The sequence below is a fragment of the Notamacropus eugenii genome, chromosome 6 (assembly GCF_028372415.1).
Source record: "Notamacropus eugenii isolate mMacEug1 chromosome 6, mMacEug1.pri_v2, whole genome shotgun sequence".
Taxonomy (NCBI): domain Eukaryota; kingdom Metazoa; phylum Chordata; class Mammalia; order Diprotodontia; family Macropodidae; genus Notamacropus; species Notamacropus eugenii.
The window spans coordinates 117,836,185-117,861,784 of NC_092877.1; the positions used below are offsets into that span (position 1 = coordinate 117,836,185).

General features: G+C 34.9%; 1 protein-coding gene across 4 annotated transcripts in view; it reads right to left on the reverse strand.

Annotated features, from left to right (window-relative positions):
* The window catches only part of EPHA5 (EPH receptor A5), a 486,363-nt gene that overhangs the window by 18,941 nt on the left and 441,822 nt on the right, over nucleotides 1-25,600 (reverse strand). For all 4 annotated transcript variants that reach the window (XM_072620887.1, XM_072620886.1, XM_072620884.1 and 1 more), the window contains 3 exons: nucleotides 4,231-4,292; nucleotides 3,913-4,122; nucleotides 296-445 (listed from right to left, as the gene is read on the reverse strand). In XM_072620887.1, the coding sequence (XP_072476988.1) occupies nucleotides 296-445; nucleotides 3,913-4,122; nucleotides 4,231-4,292 (422 nt within the window). The remainder of the gene's footprint in view (nucleotides 1-295; nucleotides 446-3,912; nucleotides 4,123-4,230; nucleotides 4,293-25,600) is intronic.

Here is a 25,600-nt window from a genome sequence, read left to right on the forward strand (position 1 = left end):
GTTTTAGAGATCCTTTCCCCCTTTAGATATATACTATAATTATGGACTGAAATAGAGATAAGTACCATTGTCATACAATTGAATCATCTGATGAAAATAAATTTTATGTATCTAAAACACGACTTTTCATATAACTGAATAACAGTTATGGAAAATAGCTAAAATAATTTTATCAGAGGAATATTGGGGAGAAAGCAAACAAATTCTTATTTTTCAACTCTTTTTAAAAAATAAAATGTACCAAAAGATCCATACTTTTAATAAGTAGAGGCTGTATGCTTGGTTTGGTACTTACGTCCTGATTAGTCATCTCCCAGTATGGTCTCTCTCCATAGGAAACCACTTCCCACATCACAATTCCATAACTCCAGACATCACTGGCAGAAGTGAACTTGCGGAAAGCAATGGCTTCAGGTGCGGTCCACCTGATTGGAATTTTTCCTCCCTAGGAAAGTATGTATATAAATAAATAAAATAACAGTCTTAGAGGCATCCAGGGATACACTTTTCTCACCTGAAAGACTTTGGAAAGAGATGTAAAATTGTAAAGTAAATCTGTTTGACAGCACTTAGTCTCTTTCTGCATATCTTAGCCTATGAGTGTTTGTAGACTGACTACTAATTGCTTGTCCAGAAAGGACTGCAGCTTTAAATTCTATTTGAACCCCAGAGCACATATAGGATCCACATCTCTATTATGTTGCTTTGAATGTGTCCATGAATAAGGGAAGGCAGGCAGTCAAGCCGGTCAGTAATAGACCTACGTACATACATACATACATATGTATATATATGTATATATATATACGTATATATATACATATATACGTATATATATGTATATATATACGTATATATATATACGTATATATATATTTCTTCATAACTTTCAGAGAAAAGCAAAGAGAATGCAAACATTTTATATTTCTTTCTCTTCCCTTTCTACCTTCATTTCATAAAGATTCAAATTAAAAAAAAATTCCTGAGGTTTGAATTGTCCCTCACATGCCTTTAAGGAGCTTAACTGTAGGCAAAGTCATGCCTGAAGGTCAGATCAAAAAGAACAAATACGTCACTTTGGGAGTGGTAGATGAGTGGAAAGTTCACACATATGTGTACACACTTGGTTTGTTTCTTCTGGTTTTAGATTTCTGGCATATTTTTGTGTGGGTAGCACATTTGATATTACCTGGTCAAAGGAAATAAATAGAAATGGAAGCATAAGACAAATCTCACCAAATTACCCATTTTTAAAAATTATTCTGCTTGATAATTGCAATGGATAATTCTTTTTTAAATTCCCTCAGTTCAAAGAGGAAATAATTTTATTAATTTTATCTAATTTAAGTTGAAAGTATTTTTCCTAGTTCTTTAGAAAAAATAGACAGACAACCAAATGCTGCTTTTTGTAAGCTATTTTGTTTTTATTTTTGAGATAAAGTCAGGTGAAATTCAAATATTTGCTTAGGAAAAGGATCAACCATACTCATATCAAAGAGTAAAGACAACTCTCTATCTCAGAAATCCTTGATATAAACTGCTGGAATTTCCATTTGAGGAAAAAAAAATAATGCTTAAAATTATGTGCCAAAAGTGTGATATATAGACCATGACCATGGGACCATGATATATATGCAGAAAGCATTGAGCGGCATCCCACTCATTTCCAGATGAGCAAACTCTATGAAGATCAAGCCCTTTACTTAGTCAAAGCTGTGAGAGCCATGTTCTGGTAAAATCATGAAGACTATTGTCTGAGACCCCCACTGGCTCTTCCTCCTTCTTAGCAGCTGCTGATACCATGAAACTCTAGCCCCAACAGAATTTTTGCAAAGGAATTTTTGGAAAGAATTATTTTACAAAATAATTATTTTCATATAATTTCCATATATTCATGGTGATACCTATGGTAAAGATTTCTTTAAAAACTGCCTTATGAACTAAGATTCATGTAGGCACACATGGACATGTCCAGATACACACACACACACACACACACACACACACACACACACACTCAAAGAGGGAGTGAGAGATAAAGGGCAAGGAGTGGATAGAGATTCCTTCCTTTCCTGGAAACTTTCCCAGAGATGTGCAACTCATTTGCAATTTATATTCTTGAAGCATATTGCCTGAGGCACTGAGAGAGTTTAAGAGGCTTGTTCATGATGACACACCTAGTATATGGGAAAATCTTTTAGATTCTATAACTTATATCTGCTTCACTGTATTGTCAATCATCCATATTTATTTACATGTGATTTGTGTATCATATACCCTGTCCAATAAGGACAGAGGTCTATGTCTTTAGTAACCTCAGTGACTGCAGCATAAGGCTCTATAAATTGGGTGTTTAGTAAATATATGTTAAATTGAACTGACTTGATGTCTGAGAATTCTATTGATAGAGTAGAATTTCCATTGTCTATTCATTCAAATTAAAGATCTGAGATCATTTAAAAGCTTATATGGTGTTTCTAGTTTTTTCAAAGTGCTTTAAATGCATTATCTCTTTAAAGAAAAAACAATTCAGAACTATGAGAAATATCAAAAAAATTTAGCTACCAATTGAAATCTTTTGGTCTAAACATTCAGCAATCCATGCCAGATTTGCTAAGAATTCTGTTTATTGTGAATTACACTGAATAAAGTACTTAGTGAAATTTGAGTATGGCTACACTAATAGCATGCTGGAAAACTTAGTGACAGAATGTTAATAAAAAATAATGCTTATAATTTTAACAAATGAAGGTCCATGGCATATCTGTATTCAATGGAAAAATGGGATAGCAATAGAGGATATGGCAGAGGGGAATGACGTACTGGGTTACTACTTGGAATGTGTCCTACTGGAAACCCTATAATCTCTACTCTCTGAGCAATCAACAACCTTCATTCAGAGCGGAAATATAATCATTCTCTTAGCTCCAATTTTGCTCTAATGGAGCTGCTAAGAAAAATCTATACTTATTCCTTCTGTGACTCTGTCTACCAACATAAGGTAAAGTGAAGAATTAAATTAAAAAACTAGATAGTATGGGTTAAAAATGCCTTTGCCTAAAATATTCTTATAATTAAGATAAATGGGAAGGATATGGATTCATATTAAAAAATGCCTCAGCTTTCATAGTTAAAATTATTATACACAATTGATATAATGAAAAAACCACTTATATGAATAAAAATCTATCTAAAACATTTGGAGGGAACTTGAAGGTAAAGAAACATCAAAAAGGAAGGTAAACAACCATAATTTCCTTCTCAAGAAAGAAGGGTTGGCTTACAACAACCCTTAAATGGATGTCTCCAAATGTGTGTGCCTATTCTGTCTTGGGATTTGGTTTGCATAGTTGATATGATGGAATTTATAAATTAAAAAAAAGAAACACTTTTGATTTAGTGTTAGAGAATTGAATGCTACTGAAAAGTGACTTTAAAAGAGTAACTGGAGGATGAACTTTAAATACACACAGATGTATAGATATAGATACATGCACATTAAGTAGAAGCATAGGCATTTTTCTATAGGAAGGCAAATTTATAACCCAGATCAAATTGGGCTAGGTAGCTTCTTTTCTAGGAAAGAAATAGTGTAGGATTCATGGTAAATATCCTAGTATGAATTGAGATTCATGGCTGGAGATTTCTTGAAAGACAACTATACAAGAGAAACTACTTTTTCATTGACATGAATAATAAACTTATAATATCATAAGATATTTCTACAAGTAATTAAAAAAAAAACTTGGCATCAGTTTATTTGTTGTTAGAAGGTAAAAGTATAGATGTTGGGTTCAAGTTAATTCTATGTTCTAAGGAACAGGCAAATCTTTAAAATAAAATATTCATAATTTCTTTTAGTATAATGGCATGGGACTGATTTCTCTTATTATTGATACGGTTAGAACTTACTCGCGTGGTGTATGCTGCTTCAGGGTCATCTTCTAGTACTCTGGAAAGTCCAAAATCAGACACTTTGCATACCAGGTTACTGTTGATTAAGATGTTTCTTGCTGCAAGATCTCTATGCACATAGCCCATGTCAGAAAGGTACTTCATTCCAGAAGCAATGCCCCTCAGCATTCCTACTAGCTGAATTACGGTAAATTGCCCATCATTTTTCTGGAAAGAAAATGCAGAAGTATTAGTCTTACATAGAAATATAATGAGCAAATCATCAGTGTTGGGGCTGTCATAGCTGTGATGAATAAAATATATTGCAAATCTTACCTTTAAAAATGTATCTAAAGAGCCATTCTCCATATATTCTGTCACTATCATTACTGGCTTACCTAAAAAGAAAACAAAGCCACATAGTTTTTTTTTTTAATTTCATAAATGTATTAAACATGCTTTTGCAGATAAATAGATTAGGAGAATATGCTTCTTTGTGTTTTAACCTATTCATACTATGTAGTGATTTAAACTAATTTAGAAGTATCAATTTATTCATGATTTTAAAATATTTTATTAAGGTTCAAAATTTAATATAGTATCAACCAAGCAACAATTAGTAATTACTAATATTATGTTGAGTGCTATGGAAACTGGGTGTATGTGAAGACATCAAGGTGGTATGAATATAACCTAGGTAAATGAGTGTTTTAAACTATTACCCTGCCATCGTCAGATACATCACATTATTTAGTGATGAGTGTTGAGACAATTCAAAATTCTCATGCTATTATGTGACAGTTCGATAGTACACATTTACTTTTGCACTGAACTGAAATCGTAACCCCTAAACTGCACCCTCACACATGACCAATACATAGCTCCCTAAAAACATTTCTAGTTTCACTACTTTCCTATAAGGAATACTTCAAATTGAAGGTAGCATTTTCCTTTGTGCCTTCTATCTCCATGCAATGCTTAATGGGGTTCCTTTTACTTAAAATACGCTTATCCCATCCCTACCCACCAAAATCTTAGTAATACCTGAAAATTCAGTTCAAATCCCACCTTTTCTGTAAAACATTTATTTGTAGGCAAATTTATGTCTCTTTCCCTTAGACCCTTTTAAAATATTAAATGTTCTTGAAAACATAATTAAAACTTGTTTTAGTAAGGTAAGTTCTTTTGCCTTTTTTGCTTTCTTTATCTGAGATAAATGTTGTTTGATATGTCTGTCTCCTCTTCGGTGGCTTGAGTGGTGCTTTGAACATAGGGAATGGTAAAGAAATGGATGCAGAATGAGTAAATGAATAACTGTTTTACCTAGATAAATCTTAGTCTGACAAAGATAGGCTTTAACATGGTTGGTTAGTCTTGTCCCTTGATATCAACAGTATAGCATCTTAAAATAAAAACTGTTCCTACCTGTAGGACAAATTCTTTATCTCACATACAGCCATAAATGACATATGTTAATCTAAGGCTCTTGCTTTTAGGGAAATAACAGTGAGTAAAAATGTAACTGTGCATATATGTATATTTATAGACTATATATGCTTTCTGTATAATAATAAATACTGAGAAATATTCTCTTAGATAAATTAAGAATATCACTGTATAAGAGAGAATTATATATGATTCATGCAAATATGCTTGTACCATCACAAGCCAATCACGAGTGCATTATAGGTTACTTCCTGTTATTTACAGGAAAATATAAGTACTTTCTTGCTATTTACTGAATTCAAACCTGAACCTGCTTATTTATGTAGGCTATCATTTGCAGAAATTTTAAAAAATGGAGATAAGTATTATAATACCTAAATAGCATTTACACACAAAATATTACTTTAATAATTTTATTAATCTCAATAGGGTGACAAGATAGTTTTTAACATAGACAACTCTTATTTGGGAAATGTAGGTTCTTTTGATGATACTTGAAATATGACATGTTCATTTGATTAAAAGTAAAATATAAAAAGGAATGTTTATAATATATTATATAAAATATTTATAATATACAAGAATGTTTCATATCAAAATTTCATTACAAAGCATTGTTGCGCACAGCTAAGGGAAACTAAGAAGTTACAAAAAATACCATTTTTGGTTCATTTTCACTTTTTAATTTTAGCACCTCCCTCATTGCCCCAAAGAACTGTATTCTACTCATCCCTTTCCACTAACCTTTTTCAGTCTATTCTTCCCACAACCTCCTTTTGATGTTTAGTATAGGCTTGCCCTCTATTCAGTATTCAAAGTCTTGGATCTCTCTCTTTCTCTGTCTCTCTCTCTCTCTGTGTCTCTGTCTCTCTCTGCATGTCTCTGTCTCTGTTTCTGTCTCTCTGTCTCTGTGTGTCTTCCTGAATTTCTGTGTTCATTTCTGTTTTTGTCTTCTTTCTGTCTGTCTTTCTCTCTGTCTGTCTCTCTCTCCCAGTTCTGAGGTCCATAGAAATTGATGGTCATTTAGCTCTTAGGCTAGAAAGTAGACAGTCAGCTAATGGATACCATTGTAGCACATAATCACAGAATTCCAGAGATGAAGGAGATCTCATCGGTTTTTAGTTCAATTTATTTCAGTCAAATTCTCTCTACAATGTACTAGACAAATGGTCATCCAACCTTTGTTTGAAGATCTCTAATGTGGGAGAACCAGTACTTTTAAAGGCAGTTCATTTCACTTCAATATGCCTCTAATTATCATGAAGTTTTCAGAATACCAAGTCTCAATTCGCCTTGTTGCAAATTACACCTAATTGATCATAAATCTAACTTGCCAGAGCATGCAGAAAAACAACCACAAAAAAAAAAAAAAAGAAAACACCCTGTATCTTTTTCCATTTGAAAGCCCTACAAAGATTTTCAGTTATCTCTCATCTCTATTTCCCACCAAGTATTCACTTTTATAAACAAAATGCATGTGATTTCTGTTGTGCTTATTTGGATGTTATCCTGCTTTTTTAATGTTCTTCTCAAAATACGTTGCCAGAACTGAACACAATATGGTTCATGTGGTCTGATGAGGATGTAACCCACAAGTCCCAGATATTGCATCTCTTTTAACACAGCCTACTAGTTCATTGACTTTCCTATCTGTCATAACATATTGTTTATTTATTTTGATCTTTCAGTCTGCTAAAAGCTTCCCCTCATCTTTTTGAACTGCTGCCTAAACGTCTATGCTTTCCCCATATCAACCTTGAAGCTGATTTTCTGAATGAAAATATATGATTTAACATTTAATCATACTAAATTGCAGTTTATTTGATTAAGCTTAATGTTCTAGATTGTAAAGATGTGTTGGAATTCTGATGAACATCTATGAGGTCAGTTGTTCTTTCTAGCATTTTGTTATCTACAAAATTGATAAGTTTGCCAATGATACCACTATTTGCATAAGGGATAAAAAAACATAAACTATAGGACCAAGAACTGATCTCTGAGGTACTCCACTGGTGACTTCCTTTCAAAATGAAACAAAATATTAACGAAAAATGTTTGGACCAAGCTATTCAATCAGAGTTAAATATATGTAATTGTATTTTCCCAAAAGGTCAGCATTTATCATATACTTTGCTAGATGAACTTTACGTCATTAGTCCATTAGTTAAACAAATGTTTAAAAAAAGGAAATCATCTTTTCAAATCAAATTTAGGTTTGTCTCACTCCTAGGTAAGTCTGGCTGAAGTTCCTTCCTAGTATATCTTCTGGGGACATAAGAATTTGACTCTGAGTCACATCTCTATAGAGAGGATAAAATATTATTCAATCTCATAGAAGTATACAAGGTAGGAAGACTTCAGACAAATGATGCATTTTAATTTACTTCAAAAAAAAACAAGTGCATTACTTCAAAAAGAGTCAGGATACCTCCCCTTTTCTCTCCAATGTGTCTCTGATTTTCAGGGACACACATAGTGCTCTGGAATATTTCCCTGGGTAAGGACCCTTGTATGGGGTCAGAACCTGAGGTTTGAAGATAAATGAACAACTCACCTGTACTGTTGACCCCTCTCAAATGATTTATAATGTGTTTCAAGGGGTATTTATGTTTTAAATGAGAAAAAGTTAAATTAAAATAAGGAATTTATAGTGGTTAAATTTCTAGTATCAAGATCATGCCTGGCTGGAACCAGGAGGGGCTGGGTTTGGAGAAGAAGGCTGTCTATTCTTAAGTAAAGGGGCCTTCATATACAGTGACATGTAGCCAATTACTTTATCTATATCCAACCTTTTTTATATATTCTATATGTCCTTTGAAACCTCTTGCTTTTCCCCTCATGTGATTAACATACAATTCAGTTCCCTGCTCCTTCTTTACACTCATTTTTCTTGATGGAATTTCTTTCCTTCCCTCCTCCCCACTCATTTTCTACTTTTTAGAATCATCTATCAATAGAATGAGTTGACTGCAGGTATTCTGTAGACTGATGAACTTTAAGCAGGAATGAGTTAAAAAAATCTTTATGAAGTACTTGTTTCCTGGTTTAATGAACACCTTGGCCTTCTACCCAGACTTTATTGAGCTCGGAAGAAAGATACCATGCCGTAAACAGGATGCACCCATCAAAAATCTTATTAACATTAAATAATACACACACAGAAAGAGGAAATAATTACTTTTAAGAAGTTGGACACCTGGAATGCATGCTGTGCAATTTTTCAGGCAGCATCATCTGTGTTTAAGAGACATATTAATTATGTATGACAGCAAAGGCTGTAACAACAGAATTTTTTTTAAATGTTATTTGAGAAGCGTGATAGGGACTTAAAGCACCTCTCATATTTGAGAAGATTTGGGGAGGTATGAGCAATCAAAAATAAAAGTTTGCAAACAGGTATGATATTCTTTTGTTGACAAGAATAATAAGACTCTTCAAATCCCATTTGATTAATTTTCATGCTTGAGTCATTTTCATGCTAATTATATATAGTTTGGCTCAGCTTTTAGATCTCATTTCTCGCTAGCTTGCAAGGATGACATAGCAATAATTAATGTGGTTTCCTCTAGTCCTTGTAAATTCAATGAAATCCTCTAAGAACATGCAAGTTATTTTTATTTAAATCAATTTCCATGAAGTGGCATGAAATATAGACCAGAGAAGCTGTCAGTCATATTAAAATTGTCTAATAAATGCCTATGCATACAACCTCTTAAAGCTATGTCATAACATGATTATAATAAACTTTAAAATTAGTTTTTATTAAGATACTAGGATATTTTAAGGAAAGAATATTAAAATGTCTGTGCTTTTCTTTCATGCAAAGAAACTGCTGATTAATTACCGAACACTTCAGAAATTAGGGACATGGTTTCTAAGCTCATTACTAATTAGTAACTTAACCTCCTTAGGCCTCAACTTCTCATCTGTAAAGTGGTCTCTAAGGTCCCTTCCATCTTGTTATCTCTGATCATAAATCTAAAGTCAACAATTATAATCATATAGATTTGAGAATTTTGAAGACTTCAAGATAAAACCTACGCATTAAAAAAAGTGGTTAAACCCAATAATATTACTGAATCCTCATTCTACTTGAATTATTTTCAGTTTTTTACACATTTTTCCATGTCTTAGATACATTTTCCTCCATGCTTGCCTCACAAGATAATGATCTGTTGGTTTTCCTCTTACCTGTCTGATGTTTCCTTTTCAGTTTCTTTTTTATTTAATATTTTGCTTTTCCCCAATTACATATGAAAACAATTTTTAACATTTATTTATTTTTTGAGTTCCAAACTCTCTCCCTTCCTCCTTCTTGTAACCCCTCCCATTGACAAAGGAAGCAATTTGATATGTTAAACATGTGCAGTCATGAAAAATATATTTCCCTACTAGTCATGTTTTAAAGAAAACACAGACCAAAAAAAAGTTTTAAAAAGTATGTTTAAATCTTCATTAAGTTCTTTCTCTGGAGATGGAGAGCATTTTTCATCATATCTCCTTTAGAATTTTCTTGGATAATATTGCTTAGAATAGCCAAGTCATTCACAGTTGATCATCATACTGTATTACTATTACTATATCTAATGTTTTCCTGGTTTTGCTTATTTTACTCTGCATCAGGTTATGTAGGTCTTTCCAGGTTTTTCTGAAAGCATCCTGCTTATCATTTCTTACACTTGTTTCAGTTTCTTTTGCTGAACCATATTCCTTGTACTACTCAGTAAGGAGGAATATTTCCCAAAGCTCTGTGTTGCACCCTCATCTCTCTTTTCTTTCTACATTCTTCCTTTTGCTAATTTCTTCCAACTCCATGAGTTTGAGTGTTACCTCAATGTATATTATTCCAAATATTCCCTCACATCCAGTCCCATGTTACCATTTGCTGGACATTTACATCTGGATGTCTCATAGGCAATGGAAACTCAATGTGCCCAAAATAGAAACCATTTTATTATTTAATATTTTTATTTCATATTTGAATGACAACTATCGTTGTAATTCAGGTTAACAGTCATGGAATCATTCTTGACTCTTTTTCCTTACCACTCATTAAATCAGCTGGTAACCTTTGTCAATTCTTCCTCCATATCATTCTGCTAGCATAGACCCTAATCACCTCTCAATACGCTAACCCTAAATACTCTCCTTAATTCTAGTCAATTACTCTTCTCTCTTCTGGGCAGCTATGTGGTGCAGTGGATAGAGAACCATCCTTAGAATTAGGAAGACTCTTCTTCATGTGTTCAAATTTGGCCTCAGACTCTTACAAGCTATGTAACCCTAGTCAAGTCACTTAAGAGTGTGTGTCTCAGTTCCTCATTTGTAAAAAATGAGCTGGAGAAGTAAATGGTATACCATTCCAATATCTTTGCCAAGAAAAGTTCAAATGGGGTCACAAAGAGTTGGACATGACTCAAAAATGACTGAACAACAGCACTCATCTTCCATTCATCTTCTATATGGGAGTCAAATTCCAAAAACCTGGATTTGATTTCTAGGACACTTTCTCCATTTTATTCAACTATTCAATAGCTCCCTATTTGCTCTATGTTAGAAAGTAAAATCTTGAAACTGTCATTTAAAGTCTTTCACAATGTATTGCAAGTTTCTATTCATATTTCATATAATTCCTATTTATATACTCTTTAATATAAGCAAACTGAAAGACCAGATTTATGATGGTTTAATTTTATATTTGAAAATAAAGAGGAAATTTCAGAAAATGACTTTCATTGCCTATGATGCATCATTCTAAATATATGACTTAATTCACTAAGAATTTATGAAGCAGCTACTATGTGCCAGGTACTTCTATGGGCAGTCAGAATACAAAGGAAAAATAAAAGTAATTCCTGCCCTCAAAGAGTTTGTATTTCATTGCAATTATTAATGAGTCTTTAAAATTATTCATATCTAAATAAGACACAAAATAAGCATAAAAACAGCTAAAGGATTTCACCAGTGTTTTGAAACACATCCTAGGGGTGGAGGCAAGATGGCAGGGTAGAAGGATGGATATGTTCTAGCTCTCCCCCTATAGCCCATGAAATACATGTAAACATGACTCTAAACAAATTCTAGAGCAGGAGAGGCCACAAAACATCAGAGTGAAACTGGTTTCCAACCCAATACAACCTGAAAGGCTAACAGGAAAGTCTATCACATCAGACTCAGAGGGGAGCATAGCATAGCCTTGATGCACTGCACTGTAGAACTGGCTTCAGGGCATGAAATCACCAGGAACAGCTGTAGTTCCCAGATTTCTCAACCCATAAATGCCAAAGGTAGCTTTAAAGATCAATAAGAAAGCTCTTTCACCTGGGTGAGAGGGGAGTGCAGTCTAGCCCCAGCCTTGAGCCCAGGACTGCAACAGCATTCAGTTTTGGAGCACTTGGCCTAAAGACCCTGGAGGAATCAAGCAGCTGATCTGGGTCTCATTTCTGAGTGGCCTCCTGGGGTGAGGAGGAGTGCTGGTATGGTGGAGCTGGTGGTGGCTGTGGAAAATGAAACCTCCTTGCAGTTAAAGCACAGAAAAGAGTGCTTGTGGTTGCTCACAGATCACAACACAGTCCAAGAGAGGAGTAAACCACTCTCCCTTGATTGTGCTACCTTGGAAGAACTGAGAACTTACAGGTCCCTAGAGTATACCCTCCATTTGACAAAGTCAAGTAAATGGCTTGGAAAAGGCCCCCGAAAGGGAAAAAATAAGCCTGTAGAAGGTTACTTTCTTGATGAAAAGGTATTTTCTTACATGGTTTTGGACGAGGAAGAACAAAGCAAACCATCAGGGAAAGACATCAAAGTCAAGGCTTCTACATTCAAAACATGCAAAAAAATATGCAGTGGTCTCAACCAATGGAAGAGCTCAAAAAGGATTTTGAAAATAAAGAGAGGAGGAGGAAAAATTGGGAAGAGAAATGAGTGTGATGCAAAAAAATCATGAAAAGCAAGTCAAGAACTTGCTAAAAGAGACCAAAAATATGTGGAAGAAAATAATAACTTTAAAAATAGACTAACCCAAAGAGGAAAAGATGTCCAAAAAGCCAAAGAGAAGAACAATGCTTTAAAAAGCAGAATTGTCCAAATGGAAAAGGAGGTTCAAAAGATCACTGAAGAAAACAGTTCTGCAAAAATTAGAATGGAGCAGATGGAAGCTAAAGACTTTATCAGAAATCAAGAAATTATAAAAAAAAAACCCAAAAGAATGAAAAATTAGAAGACAATATGAAATACCTCACTAGAAAAACAACTAACCTGGAAAATAGATCCAGGAGAGATAATTTAAAAATTATTGATCTGCCTGAAAACCATGATTAAATAAAGAGCCTAGACATCATCTTTCAAGAAATTATCAGAGTGGATCCAAGGTGGTGAAGCACAAAGATGTACCTTCTTTAGCTCTCCCCCCATATCCCATAAAAATGACCCTAAACAAATTCCAGAGCAACAGAAGCCACAAAATGATAGAGTGAAAGAGATTTCCAGCCCAAGAGAGCCTGAAAGGCAGACAATATTTGCACCGGGCTCAGAACACAGTGTAGCCCTGGCCACCAGCGACAAACAGGCCTCAGAGGCAGAATCCCCAACAGTAGCTGAGCTTCCCAGATTGCTCAACCCACAATCACCAAAGGCAGCTTCAAAGATCATGGGCAGAAAAGCTTGCAGAAGCTCCCAGACAAGAGTGCAGGCCAGGACAGGAGCTAACTCCTCTCACTTGATTATACCACCTTGGTGTAAATGAAAGCCTACAAGTCTCCAGAGTATATGCTCCTTTTGACAAGGGACTCAAAAGAGAAGTAACTGACTGGGAAAATGCCCCAAAAAGGGAAAAAAATAAGACTGTAGAAGACTACTTTCTTGGCAAACAGGTATTTTCTTCCATCCTTTCAGATGAGGAAGAACAATGCTTACCATCAGAGGAAGATCTAAAAGTCAAGGTTTCTGTGTCCAAAACCACCAAAATAAATATACAATTGTCTCAGGCCATGAAAGAGAGCAAAAAAGATTTTAAAAATCAAGTAAGAGGGGTAGAGGAAAAACTGGGAAGAGAAAGGAGAGTGATGCAAGAAAATCATGAAAAGTGAGTCAACAGCTTGCTAAAGGAGACCCCAAAAATGCTGAAGAAAATAATAACTTTAAAAATAGGGTAACTCAATTGGCAAAACACATGCAAAAAGCTATGGGAAGAAGAATGCTTTAAAAAGCAGAATCAGCCAAAGGGAAGAGGAGGTTCAAAAGCTTACTGAAGAAAATACTTCTTTAAAAATAAGAATGGAGCAGATGGAAGCTAATGGCTTTATGAGAAACCAAGAAATTACAAAAAAAAACTAAAAAGAATGAAAAAATAGAAGATAGTGTGAAATATCTCACTGGAAAAACAACTGAAATGGAAAATAGATCCAGGAGAGACAATTTAAAAATTATGGGTCAAATTGAAAGCTATGATCAAAGAAAGATACTAGACAAATAATTTCATGAAATTATTAAGGAAAACTGCCCTGATATTCTAGATCCAGAGGGCAAAATAAGTATTGAAAGAAACTAACAATCACCTCCTGAGACTGATAAAAGAAACTCCTAAGAATATTGTAGCCAAATTCCAGAGTTCCCATGTCAAGGAGAAAATATTGAAAATAGCTAGAAAGAAACACTTTGAGTATTGTGAAAATACTATCAGGATAGCACAGTATCTAGCAACTTCTACATTAAGGGATTGAAGGGCTTGGAATATGATATTCCAGAAGTCAAAAGAACTAAGATTAAAACCAAGGATCACCTACCCAGCAAAACTGAGTATAATACTTCAGGGTAAAAGTGGTTATTCAATGAAATAGAGGACTTTCAAGCCTTCTTGATGAAAAGACCAGAGCTGAATAGAAAATCTGACTTTCAAAAACAAGAATCAAGAGAAGCATGAAAAGGTAAACAGAAAAGAGAATCATAAGGGACTTTGTAAAGTGAAACTGTTTACATTACTACATGGAAAGATAATATTTGTAATTCTTGAAACTTTTCTCAGTATTTGGTTAGTTGGTGGGATTATACACACACAGACACACAGACACACACATATACAGAGACAGAGGCAGAGAGAGAGAGAGACAGAGAGGATAGGGTGAGTTGAATAGGAAGGGATGACACCTAAAAAAATAAAATTAAGGAGTGAGATAGGAATATATTGGGAAGAGAAAGGGAGAAATGGAATGGGGCAAATTATCTCTTATAAAAGAGGCAAGAAAAAGCTTTTTCAATGGAGGGGAAAAGGAGAGGTGAGAGGAAAAAGTGAAGCTTACTCTCATCACTTTTGGCTTAAGAAAGGAATAACATGCACACTCAATTTGGTATGAAACTCTATCTTACACTACAGGAAAGCAGGGGAGAAGGGGAAAATAGGGGTAGGAGGATGATAGAAAGGAGGGCAAATGGGAAGGGGGGGTTATTAGAAATAAAAACTTTTGGGGAGGAACACGGTCAAAAGAGTGCATAGAATAAATGGGGGACAGGATAGGATGCAGGAAAATATAGGTAGTCTTACACAACATGACTATTATGGAAGTCACTTGTAAAATGACACATATGTAACCTACATTGAATTGTTTGTCTTCTCAGTGGTAATGCGTGGAGAAGGAGGAAGGGAGAGAAGTTGGAACTCAAAGTTTTAGGAATGAATGTTGAGAACTGTTTTTACATGCAACTGGGAAATGAGAAATACAGGTAATGGGGTTTAGAAGTTTATCTTGCCCTACAAGAAAAGAGAGAAGATGGGGATAAGGGAAGGAGGGGTGTGATAGAAGGGAAGATTGATTGGGGGAAGGGTAATAAGCATTTAGGGGTGGCGAGATGGGAGAGATGGAGAGAAAATTTGGAACTCAAAATTTTGGGAAATGAATGTTGAAAACTAAAAATAGATAAACATTATAAAAAAGAAATTATCAAGGAAAACTGCCCTGATATTCTAGAACCAGAGGGCAAAATAGAAATGGAAAGAATTCACTGATCACCTCCTGAGAGAGATCGCAAAAGCAAAACTTCCCAGAATATTATAGTCCAATTCCAGAGTTCCTAGGTCAAAGAGAAAATATTACAAGCACTCAGAAAGAAACAATTCCAGTATTATGGAAATGCAATCAGGATAACACAGGATTTAGCAGCTTCTATACTAAAAGGATGGAAGAGCTTGGAATATGGTATTCCAGAGGTCAAAGGAGACAGGATTAAAAATAAGAAGCCCCTACCCAACAAAACTGAGTACAATACTTCAGAGGAAAAATGGAATTTCAATGAAATAGAGGACTTTCAAGCATTCTTGTTGAAAAGATTAGAGCTGAATAGAAAATTTCACTTTCAAATACAAGAATGAAGAGAAACATTCAAAGGTAAACAGGAACGAGAAACCTTAAGGAACTCATTAAATTTGTACGTTTATATTCCTACATGGAAAGATGGTTTTGTAACTGATGAGACCTTTTTAAGTATTAGGGTAGTTAAAGGGAATATCTATATCTGTCTGTCTATCTATCTATCTATCTATCTATCTATCTATCTATCTATCTATCTATCTATAGATATAGATAGATAGATAGATGTAGATATATGTAGGTGTGTATGGGTAGGTATATATGATATATGTGTATGTATGTATATGTACATGGTTGTATGCATATTTGTATGTATGTATATGTATGTATATGTGTATATATATGTAACATGTGTATATACATGCATATATGTATATGCATATATATGTGGGTGTGGGTGTATACACACACACACATAAACAGACAGAGGGCACAAAGTGAAATGAATATGAAGGGAGAATACCTAAAAAATAAAATTTACTGGTATGTACTAGCATTAACAGAAAGGGAAAGGCAGAATGTAGCAAATCATCTCATATAAAAGATGTAAGAAAGAGCTTTTACAATGCAGGAAAAGGTGGGGGGAAGATGAAAGGAAATAAATGAGCCTTAGTCTCATGGGATTTGGCTTAAAAAGGGAATAATGCACTCAATTGGATATGGAAATCTATTTTACCCTGCAGGGAGGCAAGGGGGAATGGGATAGGAGAGGGAAGATAATAGAAAGGACAGCAAATTGGGGAAAGGGATAATCAGAAGCAAATACTATTGTAGGAGGACAGGTCATGGGAGAGAATGGAATAAATGAGCAGCAGGATAGGACAGAGGGAAATGTGGTTAGTCTTTTATAATATAACTATTATGGAAGTCCTTGCATTGTTACACATGTATGACTTATTGAATTGCTTGTTTCTCAAAGGGAACAAATGGGGAGGGAGGGAGAGCATATGGAAATCAAAGCTTTAAGAATGAATGTTAAAAATTGTTTTAGCATGCAACTGGAAATTAAAGTATACAGGCAATGGAGGATAGAAATCTATTTTGTCCTACAAGAAAATAGAAGGAATGGGGAATGGAAGAAGGGTGGGTAATAGAAGGGAGGACAGATTGGAAAATGGCTTGGATGGGGTGCATGCTGTCCTAGGGTGGTGGGTGTGGAGAGCTGAGGAGAAAATTTTGAATTCAAATTCTTGTGGAAGTAAATGTTGAGAACAGAAAAAGAAATGAATTTATATATCTATATATATCTATATATATATATATATATGTATATATAACACCTTATGCACAAATTTCAAAAGAAAGGTTTCCCTACAATTGGAGAAAATGTTCAGACCCTTCTGTTTGTGTATGAGTTTGGTTTAATGGTACATAGTCCAAAGATACTACAGAGTCTACTTTGAAATCCATAGCCATTTAAAATAAATGGATATAGTAACAAATTTTCTTATTTTTATAGTGCTTTGAAGTTTTCAAACTGATCTACCTAGATGATCTTACTTGATTACTTAAAAGGTAATAAAATTGTCTTTAACATTTTGTTGGATCAGTGGACAAAGTTGTGAACTAATACGATGGCTTCCTAGCTGAGTCCAGAAAGTTACATGGACCATTCTGCTGGCCCCTAAGGATTGACTGATGGCCCAGTATCCCTAACATAGAGGCAGAAAAGCTAAGTTCAGTTGAATCAATTCTCTTACCTTCCACTTATGTATAGTGTGGATCTTTTATTAATTTCTAGATGGACAATGTATGTCTCATTTTTTAATATCAGTCCTGAGGTTCCAATCCAACCTGATCAACATGGTCTATTTACTAATTCTATTATTATTTCTATTTTGCAAATGAGAAAACTGGAACTGAGAGATGCTAAGTTACTTGACCAGAGTAAGAGAGGTAGTATATATCTGAATTACATTATTTTAAACACTATGTCAGATTGTCCCTCTAGGGGAGTAAAAAAGTTCTTTTCCCTGATAAATATATACAATCTGATTATTCTTTTCTATCTGTATCCCTTCTGGTCAGTACAGGTAGATAATCATCTGGGCCCACAGAGAGAAAAGGGAAGCAAATAGGAGAAATTAAATTTGGGAAATGGTATAAATACAAGCTTTCCCCAAGGAAGACATTGCATTTCCCAATATTCATACTTAATAGTGATGTTATTTACTTATGAATCATGAGAAACAAGTAACTCTAGAGAACCAAAATTATACCTTACTCAAAAAGTGATGGAGAGACTCCTGGTGGGTGTAAGATGTCAGTACTTTAAGTATCTATCAATTCATCATCAGGAAGGGGTCTGCTTCTTTTGGTGATGACAATCTCAACTCTTTACCATTTCACAGAATGATTTGTGGAAATTCATAGTATCAAAGAATTAAACATTTAGATTAGTAAGGCATGATAGCAGTTATGAAATTTAATGCACTCGTTCACAGATGAGGAAAATTGGGGCTGGGGTTAAATGACTCAGACAAGTTGACATAGGTAGCAAGCAGTAGAGAACCCATCAGTCCCAAGTCCTCTGATTTGAAATCTTGCCCTTTGCACTCTATTTCATTTCTTATTTTTGTTTCTGGGGTTGAAATACTTATCATCTTTCTTTCAACATGGTTATGAGCATTTCTAAAGCAACGTAGTATAGTCTCACTCTACATAATAAACAGTGCACATATTTTTATCCCCATTTTATAGAAGAGAAAGTTGAGGTTGAGAGTTGATCTGAGAAGTGACAGGAAGTCAGCCAGTATTTGTAAATGCTAAATAAGGTATTTAATGACTACATTTGTATCAAGAACCATAGACAAGATCAGAATTCCTACTATCACGGATCTGATGTAGGCATAAAGAAAAGGCAACATCTAAATTACTGTGTACATACAAGATGAATACAGATTAAATGAAAGGTAATCTCAGAGGGAATCCAATAGCAGAACTGCGACTAGACAGGGTAGAAATCATAGAATGTGGAATTTAAACACAGTCTTGAGGAAATCCAGGAAAAATGGCAGGTCCAGATAAGAAGAAAGAGAATTTAAGGCACAGGGGACCAACAATGAAAGCTCATGAAATAATGAGAGTGTCAAATGTGACAAACAAGCAAATGTAGTTAAGTGTAAAGGGACTGGAAAGGGAGGGAAGTGGCATGTTATAAATGCCTTAAAATACCAAATAATCTATTTACATAGGATCCTAGGTGAAATAAGAGCCACTGGAGTTTATCAAATAAGGACATCAGGTTGGTCAGATCAGCGCTTTACTAGAATCTCTTTGGTAGCTGAGTACAGTGTGGTTAGGAAAGGGGAGAGACATGAAGTGTGATCAACAAAGAGGTTATTGCAATCATCTGGATGTAAAGCAATAGGTATATCAGTAACTGCTTGGGTGGAGATAAGGCAATGTCTGGGAAATTCTGTGAAGGTAGGAACAAGAAAACCTGAGAGAGAATTGTACTGTGAGATGATTTTGTGTGAGGAGACAAGAATGATAACTAGGCTAGGTGACTGGAAGAATGGTGGCATGGCAACAACATCAAGAAAGCAAAAAAAAGAGAGTTTTTTGGGGGGAGGAGGAACTTAATGAATTCTATTTCTGGACACTTTGATTTTGATCTGCCTAGAGAACATTCAGTTTTAAATATCCAAAGGCAATTGGTGATGTGGAATGAGAGGTCAAGAGAAATTAGGACTAGATATGGGAATCATCTTCATAGAAATGATGTGAGATATTAGAGCTCATAAAATTACCAAATAAAATGCAATAGGAGGAAAAGGAAATGACTCCAAGAAAGACCCTTGGATGACACATAAGAGGTCCCTAATGGAGAATGAACATGTCCAGGGTATTACCAGGAGTGATGATATCCATCAAAGGAAACTGGAAGAGTACTCATTTTAGGTATCAAGCAAGCCTAAAGAGAAGAAAGTATCCAGAAGAGGCTGATGGAGAATAGCAAATGCTGCAGACAAATCAACATAAGGACTCAGACAGGACGTCATTATATTTGGCGATTAAAAAATCATTGTTCCTTTTGGAGAGGGTAATTTCAGTTGAATGATGAGATGAGACAGTGCAAATAGTTTAGACTGAAAGGGCAGGAGTTTCATACACACACAAATATATATATATATGTACATATATACATATATATAAATATATACACACATATGTGTACATTTATATACATACGTACATATATATGTGGATAGATAGATAGATAGACAGACAGAGATAGATAGACAGGGATAGATAGATCAGTAGCTATCAGGGATGGCTGGATCAAGTGAGATTTTTTTTTCCTTTTCCTTTCTTTTTACAAGGTTGGGGGAGACATTAACATGTTAATTAATAGGCAATGGCTAGATAAGATGAGAAGAGATGATAGTGAAGATTAGTAGTGGGGATGACCAAGTAAGGAACCTTCTGGAAAAGATTGGTAAAAGGGTACAAGTAGAATGTTTTGCTTTGGAAAAAAAAAAAAAGAACCACCTCTCCATGTAAGAAATGGATGAAGGAAGAGAGAGCAGGGGAATATGTCTGAATGATAATAGACATATATGAGAGGAGAAGAAGGAGCTCTCATAGAAAGACTGCATTTTTTTCAGTGAAATATGAGGTAAGGCCCTTAGCTGAGAGAGTGGGGCCTGTCTTTAACTACAAATCCAGTGTTCTTTTCACTATGAATAACCATTTCCTTTGTTTTCAAACATCCTTGTAAAATTCAACTACAGTTTCATTTATTGATAGTCACTAATGACCTATAATCAATCACAGTAAAACCTGAATGTAACAAATAATCAGTTGATTACTTATTTGCAATATTTACATGATTCATGAATTTGCTAATGAGTTTTTCCTGAGGACTTTGGTCTGAGATCAGCATAATTACAGCATTCAATTCCATTCTATTCCAATTCATTTCATAAACTTTTACTGCATATATAAAGAGATAGTTTAGCTTAGTGTAGTGCACACTGTCACTTAAATGAGGAAAATATGCATTCAAATTCTGTGTCAGACATTTAATAACTGTGTAGATCTTGGTAAGTCATTTTACTTCCCTAGACTTCACTTTTTGTCACATGAAAAATGAGAGATTGAATTCTATGACCTCTAACATCCTTCTGCCTTTAGGTCTATGTTCCATCCTATGTACAACGCATTATTATCATATAAACAATAATTCCCACATAATGTTCAATTTTCTTAGAAAAAGATATGAGATGTTTTTCTTTAAAAATGAAAAAATATATGTATTTTAATAATTTGTCTTCCATAACATTGGTAGATAAATACAATTAACAAGTATATTCCGGAATATCAATAAAAACATTACATTGACAAACACAAACAGTCGTAAACTTATAAGCCACAATTAGGTCAAATTTTTTAAACAGTCTATGGCACCTGAATGTGCCATCCCCTTGGGAATGGAAGGAGTTATTCCTCAATTATGCTGTAAATAGTATTTTGCAAAGTATTTCCAGTCTCCTATTCAGTTTAAATTTAGCACAGCTCCATGCCTGACCTAATTTTAGATCAGGTAAATGTGTCCTAAGGCTCTTGCTTCCACTTTTAGTCTTTGTTCTGATTATGAAAAATTTTACATCACCTCAGGTTTTGAAGACGAACTCAACATTTGGCAATTCTATGATGTGCAAGTAGTGGTTCTGAATTCATTAACATAAAAACATCTAAGAAGAGCAGCCCCTTGGCTAATTTCCACAACAGGTAATACAAGGTAAAACAGCTCATGAGAAACTCAGGAATGCAATGATGTTTGGATGGGAGAGAGAGCTGACTCACATATTTTTTTTTTCTTTTCTGCCATTTTCTGAATCTGTTGAATAGCGTAAGTTGGCACTGTTGAGCATTTCATCAAAGTGCCTTGCATTGAAAATGAGCTATTTGAGTCAGGAGCTGTGGGTTTTTAGTCATCTGTCAGCAAACCCCTGCAGACAGTATCTCTCTTTAGGATGTGCCACGTTTAGCAACAGATCACAAAAGGATTTCTGAGTGAGGTCCCTTATTTCTAGCACTTAAAGCAATGATACAGAAAAAAAATGGAGCATCCTTATAGCCTTATCTGTGGGAGCGCTACTCCAATCTCCCCACCCCAGCTCCAATCAGAGAAATCACAAGATTTAGTTGCACTTATGCCTCATTATGTGTGCTGCAGGTTGAGAGTGATTGCCGAATATATTAGCATCAGATCAGAGAGCATGAAATTAAGGACACAAATAAAGTGAGTTTCAACATGGTAAATTAAAAACAAGTTGCAGACTTCCTAAGTTGAGCATTCATAGCTTACCTTTGTGAAGGAAAAATATGATTTCAATGCACACAGAACAAGAAATAAAGACAAAGATTCACCTTAAAAGCCATTGTTTTAGTTTGCCTATTAATGTTGTCATTGAGAGGTCATACTCAGAACAAGGTATTGGATTAAAAAAATTAAATGGAAACATTTTAAGCATGATTCATCATCATCCCCTATAATATTTCCACTTTATACTCTGGACCAAAATTTACGTATTTCAACTATGGTTACATTTATGGCTATAAAGAATGCAAGCATTTTGTTTCAGTTAAATTCAAATACATTTATTAAACTCATATTTTTCTAATTCCTGGGTAAGATAGGAGGTTTAAATAAGGCCCAGAACCTGACCCCATGGAGCTTACAATTTGTAGGCATTGCTGGGAAGGGACATGATATGGTCCATAAATAGGTAACTAAAATATAGAATTATAAATGACATTTTGTATGTATAAAACACAATGCTAGAAGACATGTAAAGGGTCTAATTTTGCTGGTTGAGAGTTCAGTGAAGACTGTGAAAGCTTGAGAATTTGAGTTCGTTTTCATAGCATAGGCAAGAATTCATCAGGAGAAGAGTGGACATTCTAGCAATAGGGAACCATAATTAGTCATGGAATTCAATATCCAATTGTTTATTGGTTTTAGATCACTTGAATTCCTAAGATGTTTTTCTAATTCCTCCTTCCTTTTTCTTTACAGATAGCACTTTTTTTCTATTTCCGTCATCTCTTTTAAATAGGCTTCTTTCCCTGAGGAACTAGTTTGCCCTTGAGTGACCTCACTATATATTGCCTTAGCAAGGGTATCCCACAAGCAGCATTTTGTTCGAGCAAGTCATATTAGTCTTGAAGAAGTAAAAGGGCATGATGGACAAAACACATAATGGAAAAATTTACTTTTAATCAAGTACTGTTTTATTACCTTGTTATATCTCCCCAGTGTTTCTCTTCCCTAATTACCCTTTAGGAGAAAATTCTCTTTAAGAAAATAAAATTATATTACTATGATAGTGTTAGTCAACATTAATTATGCTGTTCCTTGGGATCAGAGACAGGACTATTGAGCCAGCATTAGTATAAATGTATTTTAGGTATGATTTTCAATTGTGGTGGTAGGTTTGGAGTTAGGTATTTGCCTCTCTTTTCTTGCAGCATCTGTTACTAATGGCAAGCTACTATGTAATGAAATCTGAGGTAACTTTCTACTGAGCTAATCGGTGGAATGGATAGATTGCTGGCCATGGAATCAGAAAGAGTTGAACTCAAACTTGTCTTAACACACTTACTAGTATGACCCTACATAAATCACTTAACTTCTGTCTGCCTCATTTTCCTCAGCTGGAGCATAACTCCCCAATAACTTCCCCACCCAAAATAGCATCTTTCTTTGAAACAAATTGGTAAAGCCATGCAGAATGAATCAATACCTTGGCCATGTCTGAAAATGTATGAGAAATCCACACCTCTAGTCTACAACCTCTTTGCTAAGAGGAAGAAGGCAGCTGATTAAGACCGGGCTACAGAATTTAGATAAACTACGCTGCTTGTCTCATGGAACCAACACTTTAGGAATAACAAATACAAATAATTATAGGATGATACTACATGGATATATGAATATATTGTAATATTACTATACAAAATGTAAGAAAAGAATGAAAAATATTTATCAAACATTTACTTAATAAAGTTATTTTATGAGGTTAAAAGATAACGACAATTGCAAAGTGCTTAACATAATGATTAGTACAGGGGTGGGAAATCCGTGACCTCAAGGCCATATGTGGCTCTTTAGGTCCTCAAGTGTGGCCCTTTTACTGAACCCAAATTTCACAATCCCCTTAGCATTTATTCTATAAAATTTGGACTCAGTAAAAGCCACACCCAAGGACCTAGAGGGCCACAAGCCCTAGCACATAGAAGGAAGTTAACAAATGAATAATTGTTCCCTTGTTCCCCAATTTTTATTCTAGAATTATCTCTGTTTAACTAGCCGCTGTGGTGGTGAAAGTGGGGGAAGGGCAAGAGTCACACTCAGCGGTGGCCTCATTAATGCTGTACTATAGCGACTTGAGTTAACTTGCACGCACCCAGTCGATGTTCCCTAAATATTTGCTGAATTGAACTGAATAACATTTGCTGAGCATACATTGTACGAAGAATCCTCTTCTGGGTCATTTGAGGAGACATGAAAGAAGTCCATGTTCCAAAGTCTACGACCAATAGGGGAGCACAAATTAATGCCCGAGCCCAGTATTTCCAGTTGTCTCACTTAATAGGGTGAGTGTATTAGGAGATCTCAGAAAAGTGAAAAGAACACATCAGTGATCATGTTCCAAATCCATTACACTGAATGTGTCTTTGGATCAGGGGTTCTTAAGTTGGCTTATGCCATGGACCACTTTGGCAGTCTGATGAAGCCTGTTCTCAGAAAGTTTTCATTTTAACGTTAAACTCTGCTATTGAGGTATTTTCCAAATAGCATGAAAAGCCCTGGATTTTGAGATAAAGACCTTTGGTTTAAATTGCCACTTGGCCATTATGTATATAGTCCCGGGCAAGCTACTTCCCTGGGATTTTAGATTACTGCTCTGTAAAAAGAGGGGCTTTGACCAGATGACTTCAAAGGTCTTTTTCGGATCTGAATCTATGATAGGAGACAGACAAATCTAGAACTTGCTAGTGCACCTAAGATTCTTATTATGCTGCAGTAAATGTTAAAGAGTTGTTGTTTTTCTGTCATTTCAGTTGTGTTCAACATTTTGTGTTCAAACTTGGGGTTTCTTGGCAAAGATAATGGAGTAATTTGTCATTTTCTTCTCCAGCTCATTTTATAGATGAGGAAAGTAAGGCAGATAGAGTTAAGCAATTTTCCCAGGGTCACAAATCTTTTAAGTGTCTGACACTAGATTTGAAATGAGACCAGAAGCTCTATCCATGGTACCATGTAGCTAATGGGTCATCTTTCCTTATCTGTTTTGAGCTATGTTACCCCAGTGATCTGAGTGGCAATAATTATATGCTAAGGAGATATAGATGACTTAGAAGAGAGCAATATTGTTGATTATTATATTTTTTCTTCCCCCTTTCCTCCAAATTGAGAAGTATCTGCTCAACTGAATGTAAGAAAACTAAGATCTGACCACTAACAGCCAGAAATTATTTTTCTTCTTTCCTTCTTCTTGTCTTTAGGAGAGACTTACTACCAGTCTTATTGAGTACAGTAAGGAGATGGAAGTACTGCCTACTTTGATTATTTTGTCCTTGAAATAGAAATTCTGAGAGATCATGCTGGGGCAGGGTCAAGAAAAGTAACTTGTTGCTATTACTGTGGTGGGTTGCCCCAGGAGATATAGTAGAAGAGTCGAACTTGAACCCAGAGCTAGAAAAGTCAATCAAAGACTATTGTGTAAAGGGTACCAAATTCCAGGTGTAGAATCAAAACGTCTTGGGACAAGTCAAGACACCTATTCAACTCTTCTAGTATTCCTTGTTGTTTTTCTTTGGTTTAATATCAAATCCACAAGGGGTCTAACCCATCCAGACCTTATTTTAATTTTTCCATGATCTGA